This window comes from Mytilus trossulus, chromosome 7 (assembly GCF_036588685.1).
Source record: "Mytilus trossulus isolate FHL-02 chromosome 7, PNRI_Mtr1.1.1.hap1, whole genome shotgun sequence".
Lineage (NCBI taxonomy): Eukaryota > Metazoa > Mollusca > Bivalvia > Mytilida > Mytilidae > Mytilus > Mytilus trossulus.
In genome coordinates this window covers 11,308,225-11,326,718 of record NC_086379.1, presented here as the reverse complement: position 1 = coordinate 11,326,718, position 18,494 = coordinate 11,308,225, and the positions used below count along the sequence as shown (strand labels likewise).

The 18,494-nt window shown below is 31.2% G+C and overlaps 1 protein-coding gene across 1 annotated transcript; it reads left to right on the top strand.

The window, feature by feature from the left end:
- Positions 1 to 12,833: 12,833 nt before the first annotated feature.
- On the top strand, positions 12,834 to 16,260 carry LOC134726823 (uncharacterized). Its single transcript, XM_063591231.1, has 3 exons — positions 12,834 to 12,873; positions 13,394 to 13,469; positions 14,877 to 16,260. Exon 3 carries the CDS (start codon positions 14,980 to 14,982, stop codon positions 15,334 to 15,336), a length of 357 nt encoding a protein of 118 aa, XP_063447301.1. The 5' UTR covers positions 12,834 to 12,873; positions 13,394 to 13,469; positions 14,877 to 14,979; the 3' UTR covers positions 15,337 to 16,260.
- Positions 16,261 to 18,494: the final 2,234 nt, after the last annotated feature.

Sequence of the window (18,494 nt, the reverse complement as noted above, 5' to 3'; positions counted from 1 at the left end):
AATACCTACCGTTATCTGGATGATATTTTTTCGTTGAATAATCCAGAGTTCTCTAAATATACTTCAGAAATTTATCCAAGCAAACTTTCTTTAACTAAATCTAACATAAACAGCAGCAGTTGTCCTTTTCTAGATTTAGACATTTCAATTTCAAACGGGAAACTTCACACTAAAATTAACGACAAAAGAGACGACTTTTCATTTCCTATTGTTAATTTTCGTTTTTTAGACGGCAATGTGCCTTTTGCTCCATCATACGGTGTTTATATATCGCAACTCGTTCGGTTTGCCCGTGTGTGTTCTGATGTCATAGATTTTAACGAACGTAATCAATGCATCACTGGTAAATTGTTGTGTCAGGGATTTCGATACCATAAATTACTTAAAACTTTTACTAAAATCTTTCATAGATACAAAGATTTGATTAGTAAATTTGGCTATACCTGTAGAAAGCTTATTTTTAATGGTATTTCACATCCTAAATTTTATGGTAATATTGTACCTAAAGCGAGGAAATCACTATGTGATCCTTGTAAACTCGTCGAACCTTTAGACAAACTTATAAGTAAGGGTTATCGTACCAATATTGTAATTATATCTCTGAATATAGTTCACATTGGCACTAATTTTGATTTTGTCATTAGCAAATTAAAACATAACTAAATTTCATTATCTTTGAGGCGAGATGTATAGAGACACAGACACGTTAACTTTTATTTCTATAGAAGTCGCTCTTCACTATACTACTACCTGTCGATACATTTATTTTTGGCATTGCACAAGTCATGTCTTCTTTGACTATTAATGACGTTAAAATACTAAATCCCTGTGATGTGTTTTAGTCGATTTTAGTCTCTGATGCTTGATTTTTTACTATTAATTGGTTTTGGCTTTTAACTAGCTGTCAGTAACTGCGAGTTCTCTCAAATCGTATTTTCTTGTTAATTCGACCTGTTGATACTGTTTATAATTCTTTTTTGTTATTTTTTATTTATATGGATCTTGTCTGTACACCAGCTTTGATTACTTGTAATATCTTCAATTTTCAACATTTGTATAAACTTCAAGATTATAAAAAAACGTTTTTTTTCTAAAGTGAACATTGATTGGTTAAATATTTCTCAGTGATGTCCTGTGTTTGAATTTGTTTGTTAGCTTTTTGGTCATGAATGTTTGTCTCTAATATTTAATTAACTGTGCATTTGTATTCAGATATCGCAGATCAAATTTATTCGTTCATACGTTTTTTGATTGAGTTAAGTCTGCCAATTGATATTTTATCGTATGTTTTTATATGTTGTGATGGTATGCTATTGTTTCAGAAAAAGGGAGAAGGTTTGGATCCATTAAAACGTTTAATCCCGCTGCAAATGTTTGAACCTGTCCTAAGTCAGGAATCTGATGTACAGTAGTTGTCGTTTGTTTATGTAATATATACGTGTTTCTCGTTTCTCGTTTTGTTTATATAGATTAGACCGTTGGTTTTCCCGTTTGAATAGTTTTACACTAGTAATTTTGAGGCCCTTTATAGCTTGTTGTTCGGTGTGAGCCAAGGCTCCGTGTTGAAGGCTGTACTTTAACCTATAATGGTTTACTTTTTAAATTGTAATTTGGATGGAGAGTTGTCTCATTGGCACTCACACCACATCTTCCTATATCTATAGACATTTCCGTATGTTTTTTTCATGAAAACATTTGATATAGCATGATATCGATATATCACTTCCAAACGTTAATTGACAGAATTTCAACAATATATATTTTTTATTATTACCCTGCTTGCTGTATGAATGTACAATCTCTTATGCATGTAATATGTTCTTCAAAATAAAATCATTCTCCGAAAAAGTTGAATCACTAACCTGTCAACACTGTGGTTGTTAGTTAAAAACCATATTCTTAACGGTGAAATTGGCTCTGAGCTTAGTTTACTAAGACGGACAATTTAGAAAAAAAAGTTCGACTTGTTTTTCTAACTCCTTTCTGCGACATTCGTTACGGCTGTAATAATGATTGTAAGAAGAACATTGTTATATTTCAGCAGTTCCTTTTTTTACCTTGTAATAACTTCGTAGACGTTCTGTGACATTAATAACTAATTGTTGGACTAACAGTCCCATACCCAGTCGATCTTATTCTTCACAGTAACATTTATTTTATCAAATATAACTTTATTAAGCAATTCTGATGGGATCAGCTAAGGTCCATGTGGTTATTGAAGTATCCAGAAAGACAAAAATAATGTATTCCTGCGAAAAAAACGAATTATATCAGTACAACTTGGGAAGGCAACCCATGATTGTATTTTTGTTAAACACAAAGTAACAATGCAAATGCTATCCAATCATACTATGCAATGTTATTAGGCAAGTGAACAACAAAACCCGAAATTTGCATTTTAAAACAATCATGAATGACTAACTTAAACATGAATCTTAGTTTTAAATTTATGTCATGGCCTATTGATTTATTATTGAGGAAAGGTAATCATTGACTTCCTTGTACAGGAAAATGACAAACGATATTGAGATGGGAGATACATTTAATTTTGTTCAACTTTCTCTAGTAATATTATTATTTTCTGACAAATCACAAGGTAACGATTTAACTTTATTATTTTCATGTTTGTATAAAATAACTTGTATATAACTGTATAACATGTAAACGATGTTCGAAGTTTAAACCTGCTTACACGAAGAGACACAGCAGCATAAATATTCAGGGTAATAGACAACTATATATTAAATATCTTATGAATTGATCAGGCATTACAACAAAGAGCAGTTGACAGCATTAAGAAAATTTTATAGGAACATAACTTCCGCCAAAAATGCTCAATTTTAACTCTCTTCACAACTAAATCTGTAACTGTTTGTTATAAATATGACTATAAGCTTGATATGCTATTAATGGATTCCGACATTTAAGAAAAAAACACGGATCTATAATTTAAAAGATTTTTTTATTCCGAGGTCAACAATATCGACCCCATTACTTGATCGAACTCAAACTCAACAAATTTCTTATGATCATGATGATACAGAATATCTTGAGTTCCTAAGAATGATAAAAAAAAAAACCCAGAAAATTTTTTTTTTATGTAACTTTCTAAATCAAAGTTTTATAACGTTCGAAATATCATTCAAACGAAACGTTTTATGATACCCATTATGATAAATCGCTATAGGCAAATAACCGAAAGTTATCACTCAGATCTTTAATAAAATGTGCAAATGTCATGTTTTATCAAAGTTATGATTGTATTTTACAATAAAACAAAAATACTTTTGTTTGATTTAATTTTTTTCCACATAAGGGGATGCAACTCAAATGTAGGGCAGATAATTCGGATAAAGTTACGTTTACAATAGAACGTGTTAGGAATTTAACTTCTTTATTATTTAACCCGATGTTCTTTTACTTATCTGAATGCATAATATGACAGCTATCTTCTCGTATTTTATCTCAAAATTCTCCGGACTGTTTTTCTGTTTGTCTTCTTCATTTTTAGCCATGGCGTTGTCAGTTTGTTTCAGATTTATGAATTTGACTGTCCCTTTGGTATCTTTCGTCCGTCTTTTATATACATTTGCGGATTTCAAATACTGTGGGAATTGCATAAACTCTTTCCAAGGTCAGGCAATAATCATCAACAGAGTGAGTATAATTTGTTGCGCATGCATCGCTTGCCATTTGAGTGCATCAGCATTTATATTTTATCTGGGAACCACTATTAGCATCGATCCGGTGTTTGTAAAAACTAATCCAGATACAATTTTTGTAATTCGTGTCGTCTTGTTGTATTTCAATGCATTTTGTTTATGTGTTTAGTTTCAAGGATTACTCCGGTTACAATGTAACATAATTCTCCAAAATTATTATATATCAGTATCAAATTATATCTGTTGTGTTTATGTTAGAGCGTTGGAACAATGCCATTGGTAATGAATTCCGGATCTATTGTCGCTGTCGATTATGCACTTTATATCTTACCAAAGATATATGTATTTTAAGTTGTCGCAAAGTTTAAAAAAACCGTAGTACTGCCATAAGGAAGTATGAAAAGGACAATGTGGATATGTGATAGTCGTAGCATTGAATGATATAAGGTACATTTAATCTCTATACTATTTAGTATCTAAACGTTTATTTCCTTATTGGGTGATTTATAATTTGTTTATTTTACTACTAGCATTATTGTATGACCTGAATAGGTAAATCGTAACTTCCTTGTGAACATTGGTAAACGCCGTCTAAATGGACGATATTACATTCAACTTTTTAAGACTGTATCTTGTATCTGCAAGACTGTCAATAGCAGACACATCACATGGTTAGTTTTTGATTTTTCTATTTTTGCTTATAAATTGACTAGAAAATAGCATTCACATATATCGTGTATTTTTCTTATAAAGTTACTATAATCACACCACATCAGCAATTCATGAATATTTACAGGCAACAACTGATTATTTAAAAAGTCATTAAAAACAAATTCTTGTAAACTACTTTCGACAAAACAGTTGATAGCAAACAAGGTGACTGAAGAATGCATTCAAAAAGTGACAATACCAAATTTCATAATTAAATGATGATATGAAAGACATGCAGATGAACATAAAAACACTTTACACCAAGAAATCAAAATAAGGTACACATTTGTTATTAATACACATATTCAAGAATCAATGCTGTTTATAAGTTACGACGTTCCTTCTTTATTGTAGGGTTGACATAATATATATTTCGTGATTTCAAAATACGTTTTTTTTTGGCGAATTTCGTACATTTTCCTTTTAATTTTTAGCATTATTAAAATCGTAATTTTTGTATCCTTGCTATCCTTGCTAAATCATTTACTGTATATCACAGCTAGTGAATAAGTCTACATGTCCGTACAGTGTATAGTAAGATCTCTTTTCCACACATGGACATTTCATAAGTATAGAAAGTTCGCTATATTGTTCCATCATGGTCTTAGTGCAGTTTTGAGAGCTTAGTGCACCACGGCGGCCTAGGTTGTTTTTAGACGCATCGTTAAGTCCCTGTCACACACACCATTGCAACAACGTCCTTTTATGATTTTTTTTTTAAATTGCTGGGACCATGATAGATGATACCAGAGACATATATACATGTGTATATATGTCTCTGATGATACTAATAGTAAAATATTTCACTTTTAAATAGTAATTGTTATGAATGATAATATTTTATATGTATGCTGTCTTAGTTTTTAAATAGTTATTTGGTATAATATGGTGTCTCGTAAGTCAATTTTGGACAGGATATTGTTTGTTTCATAGTATATGTATATTCTGCACGAATCATTTTTATCGCTACCATTACATGTATAAAAACTAAACTATGTGGACCTTATGAGACCGCACACAAGACAGCTGATTGGATAAATGTGATGAATTGTTACGCCTACATAAAACTGATATCCAATCGAATGCCAGCAGACACCTGTCAGTAAAAATAAATCGCAAGCGTTGATGGTTAGAGATTTATTTGTGTATTCGATATTTGAAAAATAAGTTAGATAGTCACTATTCGTTTTCCCTTTTTTTCAGCTGGATTCCAATAACAGTTTTTACACTTTTTTTTATTTAACAGAAAGGTATTTAAATAAGAGAGAACCACATGTAACGGAGATTTACAAGTATTGAATATAGCGACTTCATAAAAATCAAACGCACAAGTCTGGCAAAAATGAACGGACAATGCTATGACAATAAACAGAAAACGACAAAAGACATACATAGTACTGTTATAGTTTTTCCCTGTCTTAAGTTTACAATAACTTAAATGAAATTTATATAGAAAACATGAAAAGTTAAATGATAATGCATATTATTTACAATATTAAAGAAAAGAAACATCAACAATTTAGTAAATTAAACATATTTAGATTACGTTTTCAAGTGTTAATCCCGACATCCGTAATTTTCAAGGGTATACAAATTATCTGTAACGTCAAGTTGACACAATTTTCTCCACGCCACCAGTCTGTAATTGCATAAATATTTATTTACAATTAAATATAAAGTTTTTGATGTTTATATTCAATGAATAAATATAATTTCGGCAATCTGTTGATTTTAAACTCAATTCGCCACGGTTTGCGCAGCAGTATGACTTTGAACCACTTATGTTTGTTTTAATATAGAAAATGTTAAAAAATTAAATAGGAATACCAAGTCAGGAATATGACAGTTGTTATCCATTCGTTTGATGTGTTTGGACTTTTGATTTTGCCTTTTGATTTTGGATTTTCCTTTTGAATTTTCCTCGGAGTTCGGTATTTTTGTGTTTTTACTTTTTAGAATTGATTATTTTCTTTATTTAATTAAAACATGGCAGACTTTCAGTTAACATAAACCGTCTTCTTTTTAATTTTAATTTTATTTTTAAAAGGGGAGCAACCCCTGATAATCACTGGGAAAGTTTTACCCGTTTTCTGTCCAAATTAACAAAATCGGAACACGACTGAACACGGTCTGACAACATCTTAACGTAGTTTTGTATCCATGGTCTGTTTTGGTCTGACACTGTCTTAACGAGTCTGAACAGCCCGCTAGACGATTCAGTCTTTTCCGTCTTGACATGCCTTAACGAACTGATTTAACTGATGAGGCTATCGATCTGATCGGCGACTTAACGATCTTAAATATCTTGACGATTTCCTCTAGCGGTAAATCCAGTCAATCAAGATGTGATCAGACCAAAATGACCGTTTCAGACTGAAATCGTGCTGCTAGTGAATGCACCAGTAAGAATCACTTAGATTATGTCCATCCAGTATTACGTTTAAACTTACCAGTACAAACATTGAAACAGGATATGCAAACGAGTGTCAAATGAGGCTTTACCTTTAAATATTTGTTGTTGTCTTCAATTAGTTTTCATTGTCATTCCTGGTCTTTTATGCATGGTATACGTATTTAATTTGCCAAGTATATTTTTATTTGAAGCAAAGATGACTTCTGCACAATTTTTTTTACAGTGCAGATGTCTTTATGAGAAAAAAATCAATATGCTCTTTAGAAAAAAAAAACCAAAGCCAAAATGCCCTCCCTGAATATATTCAAAAACCGGTCTTTCCCAAATAATCAATGAAACACATGTTTATATTTTTATCTTTGCTAAATGTATCATACAAAAGTTTTTATAATATACTTCATTTAATATGTTTGACTATTTTCTCAAACTTATTTGAATATGAATTACACAAAATAGCACCAGGATGAAGTATGTTTGTATTCCAACAAATATATATGAGCCTACATAATAGCTGTTTTTAGAAGTGTTTTGTTGTTGTCAAGGAACATTATCAGGATGTAACGTAAGAGATAACTAGCAGATCAACCTTTTTTGTGTAGCGAATAAGATACCAAAAAAATCAAATATGTTATTGTTTTTTGTTAAGGCCTATCATGTGAGAGATTGGGGAATGGGAATTCTCAAACAGAACTCAATTGTACAGTTGGTAACAAAATACACGATATCAACATTACTATTCACGAAGTTCATGATGCTTGCAGTACAACCGATGACGTTCTTTTTACAGAAACCATGATAGACTTGGACTCAGCGTCTTATCCATCTTGTATTGGCCAGAACTCGTGCGTATTAACAGACACAATGATAAATATTTCAAATCAGGTTTGGAGAAAACGTGGAAACTATTCATACAATTTTATTGTGTTCGTAAGTAAATAGATGTACTTCAATTTGAAAACTGTTTTCAACCTCCAAAGCGGGCTACATCAATATATTAAAACACTTTAATCAAGATATAGAACAGCTGGTTAGATATATATTATTCGCAGATAAAAAGATATTTCTGAAATGCATATCATACACGTGTAAACTTTAAGTCCAAAGCGAGGTAAATCCCAAAAGCAATCATGAAATCATAAAAAGAAAAATCAAATGTCAAATCAATAATTTCAACATTATTTAATGGATCAAATCCTGTAGTAATATTTCTATTCTATTTTATAACATTTTCAACGTTGACAAAAATATTTCTTTGTTTTCTAGCAATATACAGTTTACCATGATCTACTACCGTTATCCATATACCAAAAAACCAGGAAATACGAAAAAGATTTGAAAAACATCGATACACAAAATTTTAATTCGCTAACGCATAAACCCCTGAATTCTTTAGAACAGAGTTTGTGCTGGGTTGAACGTTGTCTAACTCTTCCATGCTTTTCCTATAAAAATAATAGACGATGCAGAACAGAAGACACAAAAAAAATCAAAAGGGGTATAGAAGAACAAAAAAAAATGCTCCCAAATGATGAAACAATTATACACAGATATATGGAGATGTGGTATGAGTACCCATGAGACAAATCTCCATCCAAGTAACAATTTATTAAAGTAAACCATTATAGGTCAAGGTATGGCCTTCACCACGGAGCCTTGGCTCAAACCGAACAGCAAACTATAAAGGGCCCCAAAAATAACTAGTGTAAAACCATTGAAACGAGAAAGCCAAAAGTAGAATCCATATAAAAACAAGAAACGAGAAACACGTAAGAACTACATAAATAGACGACCACTACTGTTCATCAGATTCCTGACTTGTGTATACTATCATATTTCGGCAGTCCTGAATTTCTATGAATTATTAGAAGATATGAAGTATACGTAATTAATTTGGACAGCACACCAATTAAACAACAAACAAAACAATTTACTTCAGTCTAAAATTCAACATTCGGTCTTCTAAAATAGACATGCCATTATATTATTTTAAGTTTTTAATCCTCCCAAGTCTAGCCATGATATATAGAAGAGTTGTGAATACATAGAACAAATAACATCTTATTTTGAGGTTTATTGACCATCTTTTACTATATACCTATGCGATATAAAAGAAAGAGAAATAAGAGAAAACTAAAAACCTTTTGGTCTTTCCGCCAAAGATAAAATTGAGAATGGAAATGGGGAATGTGTCAAAGAGACAACAACCCGACCATAGAAAAAGACAACAGCAGAAGGTCACCAACAGGTCTTAAAGTTTTAAAATTATGTTTAAAATGTCATTTCAATCGTCAAATAATAGCTTATTGTAGGATGATTCCAAAAATATATGGTTTCTTTACAATATTTTTTAAAATAAGGGAGATAATTTGTTACTACCGGTTTGAAAAATGTTACTTCCGATAATATTTGAATATTTGCTTGACACTGATTCCAAAAAATATCTGGTTCTATATACTTTTATATTAATAAAGTACAAAATATAGCTACTTCCTGTTTACACAAGGTCATTTCCGGTTGTTTTTTTGTGAAAAGTTTCCTAGCTTTATCATGTATACATATGAGGTAAAAGCAAAGGTCAAAATCTAAAATGTCAAATTAAGCTATGACCTTGAGTTCAATTTCAAGGTATTAAACCAAGGACCTCAAATCAAAAGACCATAGGTCTTAATTATGTTTGGTTCATGAATTATATCATCATACGCATATTTTTAAATACAAGAGGAGAGAAAAACTCCCTTTTACGTTCAACATACCCTTGCAATCAAAATTTACGTGTTACGACATGTCGCAACTAACAAATTAGAAAAAAATAATTTGTTGATATCTTATATGTTTTTTTTTTAAATAAGTGAAAATTAGCCAAATTCAAAAATTATAATATGACCTTGACCTATTTAAAAAAAAATTTGGACCAAGAAACTCAAATCAAAAGATCCTAGGTCTCTATCACTTATGGTTTACAAAATAGAAATGCATATCACTTATAACAAATGCACAAGGGGAAATAACTCTCATATGGAGCGTTCATATTACTTCGGTCAGTATAGAACAAATCACGCGAAGGATATAACGAGCAATTTTATAAAATAAATTTGTCGTAATCTTTTACGGTTGCGAAGGAATAGTGGACAGAATGAAAACAGTGTTTGGGGAGATAACTCCTACAAAGAAAAGTATTCAGTTACGCAGGGTAAATTTCAAAAGTGCATAGACTGTTCGATATCAGATACCAAATATCTAAGCGACATATTGCGAAACAATTATTTATCGCAAGAACCAAATTAGGTGGAAGAAAATAAATAACAATCAGAAGAAAAACAATAGGTCTTTCCACAGAAAAGTAGAAAGACCTTATTATAAATTTCAAAAACGAAAAAACTGTTGGCATCTGAAAAGCACGGTCTGTCACAAAATATGATATGTTCAGCTTGTTATGTTTTGAAGGATGCATACTATAAGGACCTTATTTGACACCAAACATTAAACGGTATACTGCTAAATAACGTGTTTTGTTAAATTGATTGATTTCTATGCAAGGCTATTTTGAATGATTTTTCTCTACAATAATCTTTCATTTTCATCACCTAAGAGACGGCTTGCTTTTTTTTTTAGAAAAGCTGTTAATTGTTGATAAGCTTGTTTTACTCGCTAGTAAGATGCAAACATCTGAATAAAAATAACACTGTTTTCAGTTATTAAAATCTGTTTTCAAAGCCTTCTAAATTATTCGATTTACATTATGGAAATTTGTCGGCAAAAGTCGGAATGATATAAAAATCGATAAAAAATGTCAGAAAAATATAAATAAAATGTAATAATTAAAAAGACTTCACTTATAATTGATGAACTGCATACAGACAACAGCAGAACTACTAAAAGTTAAATTTAAATTGAAAAAATATTAATGATATGACGGTGGTTGATTCCACCACACCAAAACCTCGGGCAGCAATAAATCTACATGAATAGTTATATAAAGCTGCATGAAGAACTCAACTGACCACAATTGAAAATATACAACGCACGACAATTTTGAAGTGTTTCGTTCGTTAAGAATTAGAAGTATGTCTTGAAGCCAAAATGAATTTGGTATGGGAAATTAAATCTGTTTTACAATCTAGAAATATACGTTTACAGATTATTTTATTACAGTGACAAGTAATAATCACCACCATCTAAAGAATCCAAAAACAGTATGTCCCTTTAAAATGGAGTCAATAGCATGTGGAAATATGAACAGGAAAATTGAAATTAAGTCGGTTGAAATGATGCCGTATTTATCAATTTGCGAAAAACCAGTTTTGAATAACAGTTGCATAGAATTGATTCACCAGAAAGTAAATACATCATGCAACGGAAAGCAAAATTGTAAACCACAAATTTGGAACCAATCTGTTTTTACATGGGATGATTGTATCAGAATACCAAAGTTCTATAACATATCATTTAGCTGTGGTAAAGGTCAGTTTAAATCAATTTATGAATTAGCATTTACCTTAATGTCTTTCATCATAGATATACTTCAACACTCAACATATGCCTTAAGTTCGTACTACCATTCTTTTATACAGATTCACAGTTTTGTAGTCATATTAAAACTTACAGATGATTTCCTGTTGTTCAATTAACAAAACTTCAGTGAATGCTTGTATTTTATATATCCCATGCAGTGCTTGTATTTAATAAATCACAGTAAGTAGCTTCATACAAGTAATACAACCGACACATGAATGTCTGCTTCATATCTTGTGCATGCTAACACAATGTGAACGTCATAAGCAGAAATGTGGTCCTTTCACAAAAATAACCAAAATGAAAACAGAATCAATGGAATGCAAACAGCATAAATGTAACGGCCATTTTCATGATTTGGTTGGCCGATATGTTTTCGAATTATATCCTTAGATGTCAGAATATTTGTAATTTTACTAATTGGTTACGTCATGGCTAAAAATAAAAAGACAAACAGACAAATAACAGTACAGAAGACACAACATAGAAAACTTAAGACTAAGCAACACGAACCCAACCAAAAACTGGGGTTGATATCAGGTGCTCCGTAAGGGAAAGCAGATACTGCTCTACATGATGCACCCGTCGTGTTGCTTATGCTATTACAAATCCGGTAAATAGTGTAATTCAGTGTGTCACATTAGTGGGCATGAAAGGGTATTGTATTTACGACATAAGGAACATGTTAGTTATTATCTGTGAAAAGTTTATTCCATAACGGTTAACCAACTGGTGATGGCGTCCGTAAAATTTACAAAGGGACGATTTCAACTTCACCATTTGGAACTCTTGGTTTAATAACTTCCTTATGAGTAGCAATCCCCTATCAAGAAAATCATGATAGGAAATACACTTAATTAGCAGTCTTCAAAAAATTGTTCAGAATTGTTTTTATTAAGTTATCAAATAATGAAATACTTCGCATGAGTAAAGTCTTATCCTGCCCTTTACTATGGACAACATTTCACATACAATTTCATGCATATGAGAAAATAACCCTCACAAGAAGTTAACCATCATATCTTTTTACCCTGTGTACAAGCCTTGGTAACCATGTAACATCAAGTTTCCAAAAATATTCTCTAGAATCACCAAATAAAGAAATAAGGTGCTTTGAAACACCCAAGATATACGTTTACGACCTAGAATTCTTTTATTGCTATGAAACGTAGGATTTATTTCCTACAACTGTCAAATTCAAGGGAATATTATTTTTCGACTTTTTTTCATATGCAATAGGGCGTAACGTACTATAATTTGGTGGTATTACACCTCTTCAAACCAATTATTCATTTGCTGAGTAGGGTTTTAACAAATCAGTTGCAAATATAAGTCTATTTTTCATTGAATGAAATATCCATCGGAATATCTTGTCACACACTCTATTATCCAAATAAAACTTAACTATTAAGACCTCCATCTTTTTACAAGATTGCAAATAATAAATATGACTTGAAGAAGATTTACTTGTATTTCAGTAGTTGTACTCATTATATACTGCGAAACGCATTTATTCGAGTGATGAACTTATAAATTATAAAAATATTCCTTTATTAGATGAAACAAATTTAGTTAGTAAGTATAATTTAAGTTCCTTTACCAGATTTTGAAAGATGAATGGCAAAAGAACACTTTTCGTTTAAAATGAAAATCACATTCGTGAGTGTTTTGCGTTGTCTGGATGTATCTCAGAAAAAATGTCGCTATTTTTTTTTATAGATTTGTAAATATTTTTAATGTATCTTTGACGATGCGGATTGGTTTCTGTGATTTTTACGACTTAACGTTGCAATTTTAACATCCAATTTTTGCATTTTTGTGGATAAACATAAGGTGAATAGGTATAGGAAGATGTGGTTTGAGTGCCAATGAGACAACTCTCCATCCAAATAACAATTTGTAAAAGTAAACAATTACAGGTCAATATACGGTCTTCAACACGAAGCCTTGGCTCATACCAAACAACAAACTATAAAGGGCCCGAAAATTACAAGTGTAAAACCATTCAAACGGGAAAACCAACGGTCTAGTCTATATAAAAAACGAGAAGCTTTTATGTAATGAACTTTATTTACATTCTTTGCATTTCATACAGGTGTGGCAGTAGGTGTTACAGTTGGACTTATTACAATTGTTGGAGTCATTGTTGTATATATATGGTTTCTCAAAAGGTAAAGGCATTTGTAATATATACTCTATCGTACAAATGATAGGTATAGCTAGCTATACAACCAGAATCAATCCACAATTTTCCACATAGGAAAATGCATGTACCAAGTAAGGAATATCCATTCGTTTGACATGTTTGATGTGTTTGGTTTTGCCATTTGACAAGGGCTTTCTGTTTTGAATTTTCTAGATATTTGGTATTTTACTGTTTACATCTGTCACATCACAGTTATAAACATTTTAAAACAACTATTTCATTTTATATTCAAATATCATTTGATGCGACTGTCATACAAGTGAAAGGTTTGGCTAGCTATAAAACCAGGTTCAATCCACCAATTTCTACATAAAAAAATGCCTGTATCAAGTCAGGAATATGACAGTTGTTATCCATTCGTTTGATGTGTTTGAGCTTTTGATTTTGCCATTTGATTATGACTTATATCTCGAAATTGACTATGAGGGTTGGTTGAAAACCAAACTTTACGCCAAAAGAGATAATTTCAGCTTCCCAATTGTGAATTTCATGATTAAACCAAGAGTTCCAAATGGTGAAGTTGAAATCACCACTTCGTAAATTTTACAGACGCCATCACGAGTTGGTTGACCATTATAAAATATCCGTTTCACAGATGATATCGGATATGTTCATTATGTCGTAATTACAATCCCGTTCCCTTTTCACGAATGTGAACTACCGAATTAGACTATTTACCCCTATTTGTGACATTTTTTCCTATTGTTTTTGTTTGTTTTTTTCACACATCGTTGTCAATATAATGGAATAATATGCGACTGTCATACAAGTGAGAGGTTTAGCTAGCTTTAAAACCAGGTTCAAACCACCATTTTCTACATAAAAAATGTCTGTACCAATTCATAAACATGACAGTTGTTATCCATCCGTTTGATGTGTTTGAGCTTATTATTTTGCCATTTGATTATGACTTATATCTAGAAATTGACTATGAAGGTCGATTGAAAACAAAACTGTACGACAATAAAGATGATTTCAGCTTCTCAATTGTGAATTTCATTTTTAAACCAAGAGATACAAATGGTGAAGTTGAAATCATCACTTGAGCGTCACTGATGAGTCTTATGTAGACGAAACGCGCGTCTGGCGTACTAAATTATAATCCTGGTACCTTTGATAACTATTTGTAAATTTTACTTGCAAATTTGTGATCCTTGTTTTAAATTAATGAATCATCAATGTATTTTTATGGAAACATTAATGAGTTTGAAATTAATTGTTTGATTATTTATCATGACGAAAACAAATTAGACAATAGATCAAACTAAGTAGTATTTCAAGAAAAGGATCGATTTGGTTATGTTAGTGCTCAATTATACTGAGTAAATGAAATCGATAGAGTAATGATTTATGTGGGTTTTTTTAACTGTAGAAAAGTGACAGATGACAAACAGAACATAACTAATCAGCGAGATGACAACAAATATAACATCGGCAATGACAACACCACAGGTCTTGCTGACTCCAACTATGAGATGTTGACAACAGACAAAGAATCAAGAAGCTATGACGAATTAAATCAAGATTTTAGGAAACAATCTAGTCGAGATCAACCAGACATAAACAACAAAGACATGAAAAATGAATACATTATTCCGTGTTCGGTAACCCAAAATATTAAATTTAAACACAAAAATGAAGACCAAACAGTCAATCAAGTAGAATCAAACATTGGAACTAGAATCAAAGAACTTACAAAGAGTTCATTATCCAATTCTGCTGATTATTTTATAGTTCTTGAACCAAATGGAACGGACCTTTCTGTGCACCATGTAAATTACAATATATATGAAATGGCAACCCCTATTAATGAAAGTGATATGAATAATTAAGAAAATGAATCCTTAAAGAAACTGTTGCATTCGAGAAAGACCAATTAGTTGTTTCTGGGAAAATGTTTTGTCCTGATAATCCACAAGACATCATTTTTAATAGAGCTGTATATTGTTCTTCTCAAAGCAACATGATGGAAAGTTGTTTTATTGGCACTCATACCACACCTGGTTATTTCTATGTTATTGATCAGAATTCGACAATGTATTTATATCTTTCGACATATACATATGCTTATAATATAGCATAACATTATTTGTTACAGCTTGCATTTCAATGTCCCTTACGTTCCGCTATACAGATTGTGATCTCTAAATAAAAAAAATCATTATTTGATTACTTTATGTATGTTGAACTCTTTCAATCAATCGAACTTTATTTAAATGATACTAATGTTGTTTTAAATATACTTCAAAACTTCAGTTACATCCAGAATCTGATTATTTTGCAACCGAGACGGCATGCGGTATACTTCCATATTGTACATTACTTGCTTGCACATCTATTTTGCTTTCCTTTATCAAGGTAGATCACAAGTATCTACTTTTTGAGACAGATTTTGTTTTATAATTTGCCAAAATTAAGATTTTACTATACTCTTTTCAAATTTTTTATAAAAGGTATGGGTCACCGTGACATTTTTCAAGCAATGAGTCGTTGAAAATTGCCAAAATTTGGTTAGTTTGTTCATGAAAAAACTCATTAGTGTGCATAAAGTTTTTTTATTAGAATTTTGAAAAAAATTGTGACAAGAAAGGTTTCATAATATGTTCTACGAAAATAAAAAGGAAACATGGTGTCACCGAACTTGTTTTCTTGCTACAAGTAAAAATAAAAAAAACATCCCTATTAGCCAGTATAAATTTTGTACTAAAGAGTTATTTCCATTTAAATGGCTGATTTGGAAAAAAAAAGATTTTAAAACCAAAACAAATGATATTTGTTATTTTTTTTTGTATAATACGATTAATTAACAAGTTGTCTTCAAGTAGTAAAACTATTGACTTGCTAATCTGTCTCCTCATTTGCAGATTTAGGCAAATAACTAGACCGACTTTGTACTGTAATTGTACAATCCAAGATGGCGGTATACCATGAATCTACCTTAAGTGTTGCTGATTACAAAGAGGCTTATAAACTAAAAGCTTCGAATGAAATAAATATGTTAACCCTTTATTCTGATACATTACTGATACATATAACATGTATAACGTCGGATATGTTCTGTCGGATGTTGTTTGTCATTTCTTCACCTTTCGTGTTAGTAATGGTTGTGTCTGCTTTTCGTAGACTTATATTTAATCATTTCTTATTTTGCTGCCTTCTTATGATTGTCGTAGCCACAATCTGTTCTTATGTCTCACTTAGACTTTCGATTTCCAAAATCTAGTGCGACTGTTAGGTATTAAGCAAAATATTAAGGAGATTGAATGATTTTCTCTGAAATTGTTAAACTTGGAGTCATAATCGGAATAAAATGAAATCAGTAGAGAAATATTTTAAGAGTTTATATGATATACATCGAAAATATTTCAGCACTTAAGAACCAATTGATTACAAAAGACAGACAAAAGATACCAAAGGGACATCCAAACTCATAAATCAAAAAAAAAATTTGAAAGCAAAAACAAAAGATCAAGAAAAGAACAAAAAAAAAAAAAATCTTGAAAAAAAAATACTGAGCAATATGATTTCCACAAAAAGCAGAGGGTAATTGTAATGTGAACTGGAAGGGTGAACAAAGTCTTCTTCATTGTAAACATAACGGAAAATGATGAGATGGTCAACAAAGTGAGAGTTTTAGCGCTATAAAACCAGGTTAAATCCACCATTTTCTACATTTGAAAATGCCTGTACCCAGTCAGGAATATGACAGTTCTTTTCCATTCGTTTTTGATGAGTTTTGTTATTTGATTTTGCTAATGTGATTATGGACTTTCCGATTTGATTTTCTTCTGATCTAAGTATTTTTGTGATTTTACTTTTTTTTCACATGTGGCATCTATTATCACGTTGTGATTGGTTTAAAGACGTCACGTGGTGGCCCCTTTGAGACCGTATTTGGTTAGTAGATTTCATATGGGGTTCATGACGCGTTAATGGTGAAGTCATCTATTGATGTTGTTGTGTTTCATGTGGTATATGTCAACAAAACGCAGCAGAAAAAGTCCAGCGTGCGATTCATTCGTTATACAATTAACTTCTGACCTCCGGCCTCATCCCCTATGAATTTGACTTACCCTCTATGGATCCGTAGGGGTTCAGTAGCAAACCGTTTAACTTATAATCATGTCAGAACATACCTTGTAATGAGTCTAAAAGGTAGGTCACGTTTCAGAAAAAGAGGACTTTATAGTGATTACGACAATCGGCATATATCCGGTCAGCGCCAACACATGACGGCATCTGTAAATATTTTGATTGGATGATTTCAACTTGACCACTTAGTACTCTTGGCTCAATAGTTTTCTGGTAAGTATCAATCCTCTATTAAGGAAACCATAATAGAAAATGCAAATTCAATATTATCACATTAACTCAATATTGAGGCACTGCTACTTTGAAAGGAAAAGTTAACTCGTCTTAAATATCTTGAATTCATGACTTATACTGCATCGTTTAAGATATACTGATCAACTGAATTGTTACTATTGTTTCACTTAAACACAATTTAGTATTGAATCATTTTTCAAAGGTTTTACAAATCGAATGAATTTCACACTTCATTTTTCTATATTTTTATTTTAATGTAGTGGTGGTTAGTATATTTTAAGATAAATTCGGTGTTGACGTTGATACGTTATGCTTTTTTAATAGAATTCAATTCCCAATAACACTTCATCAATATTACATTCATCTATGGTGACAATATTATAGGTGGCACCTAGTATTTCCTAGCCAATTTGGGATAATGATAGTCTTTTTAGGATTTTTACCACTGCCAAAAAATTTACGTCCTCAGTTAAGTGAAGTGCTTTTGTTTTGGATTTGAATATGTATCATGACCATTACTATTTGTGCCATTTTTTAAAAACCAAAGGCAACTAGTGCTTTTATATATTTTATCATGAAGTGAATGAAAAAAATCAAAAAAAATCTCAAAAAATCATTTTCATCTGTATGCAAAATTATTTCATATTTTTTTTACACCTAATTC

What these genes read in the sequence shown, in the direction of transcription:
- LOC134726823 (XM_063591231.1), top strand. Translation starts at nt 14,980, where the DNA reads ATGTTGACAACAGACAAAGAATCAAGAAGCTATGACGAATTAAATCAA.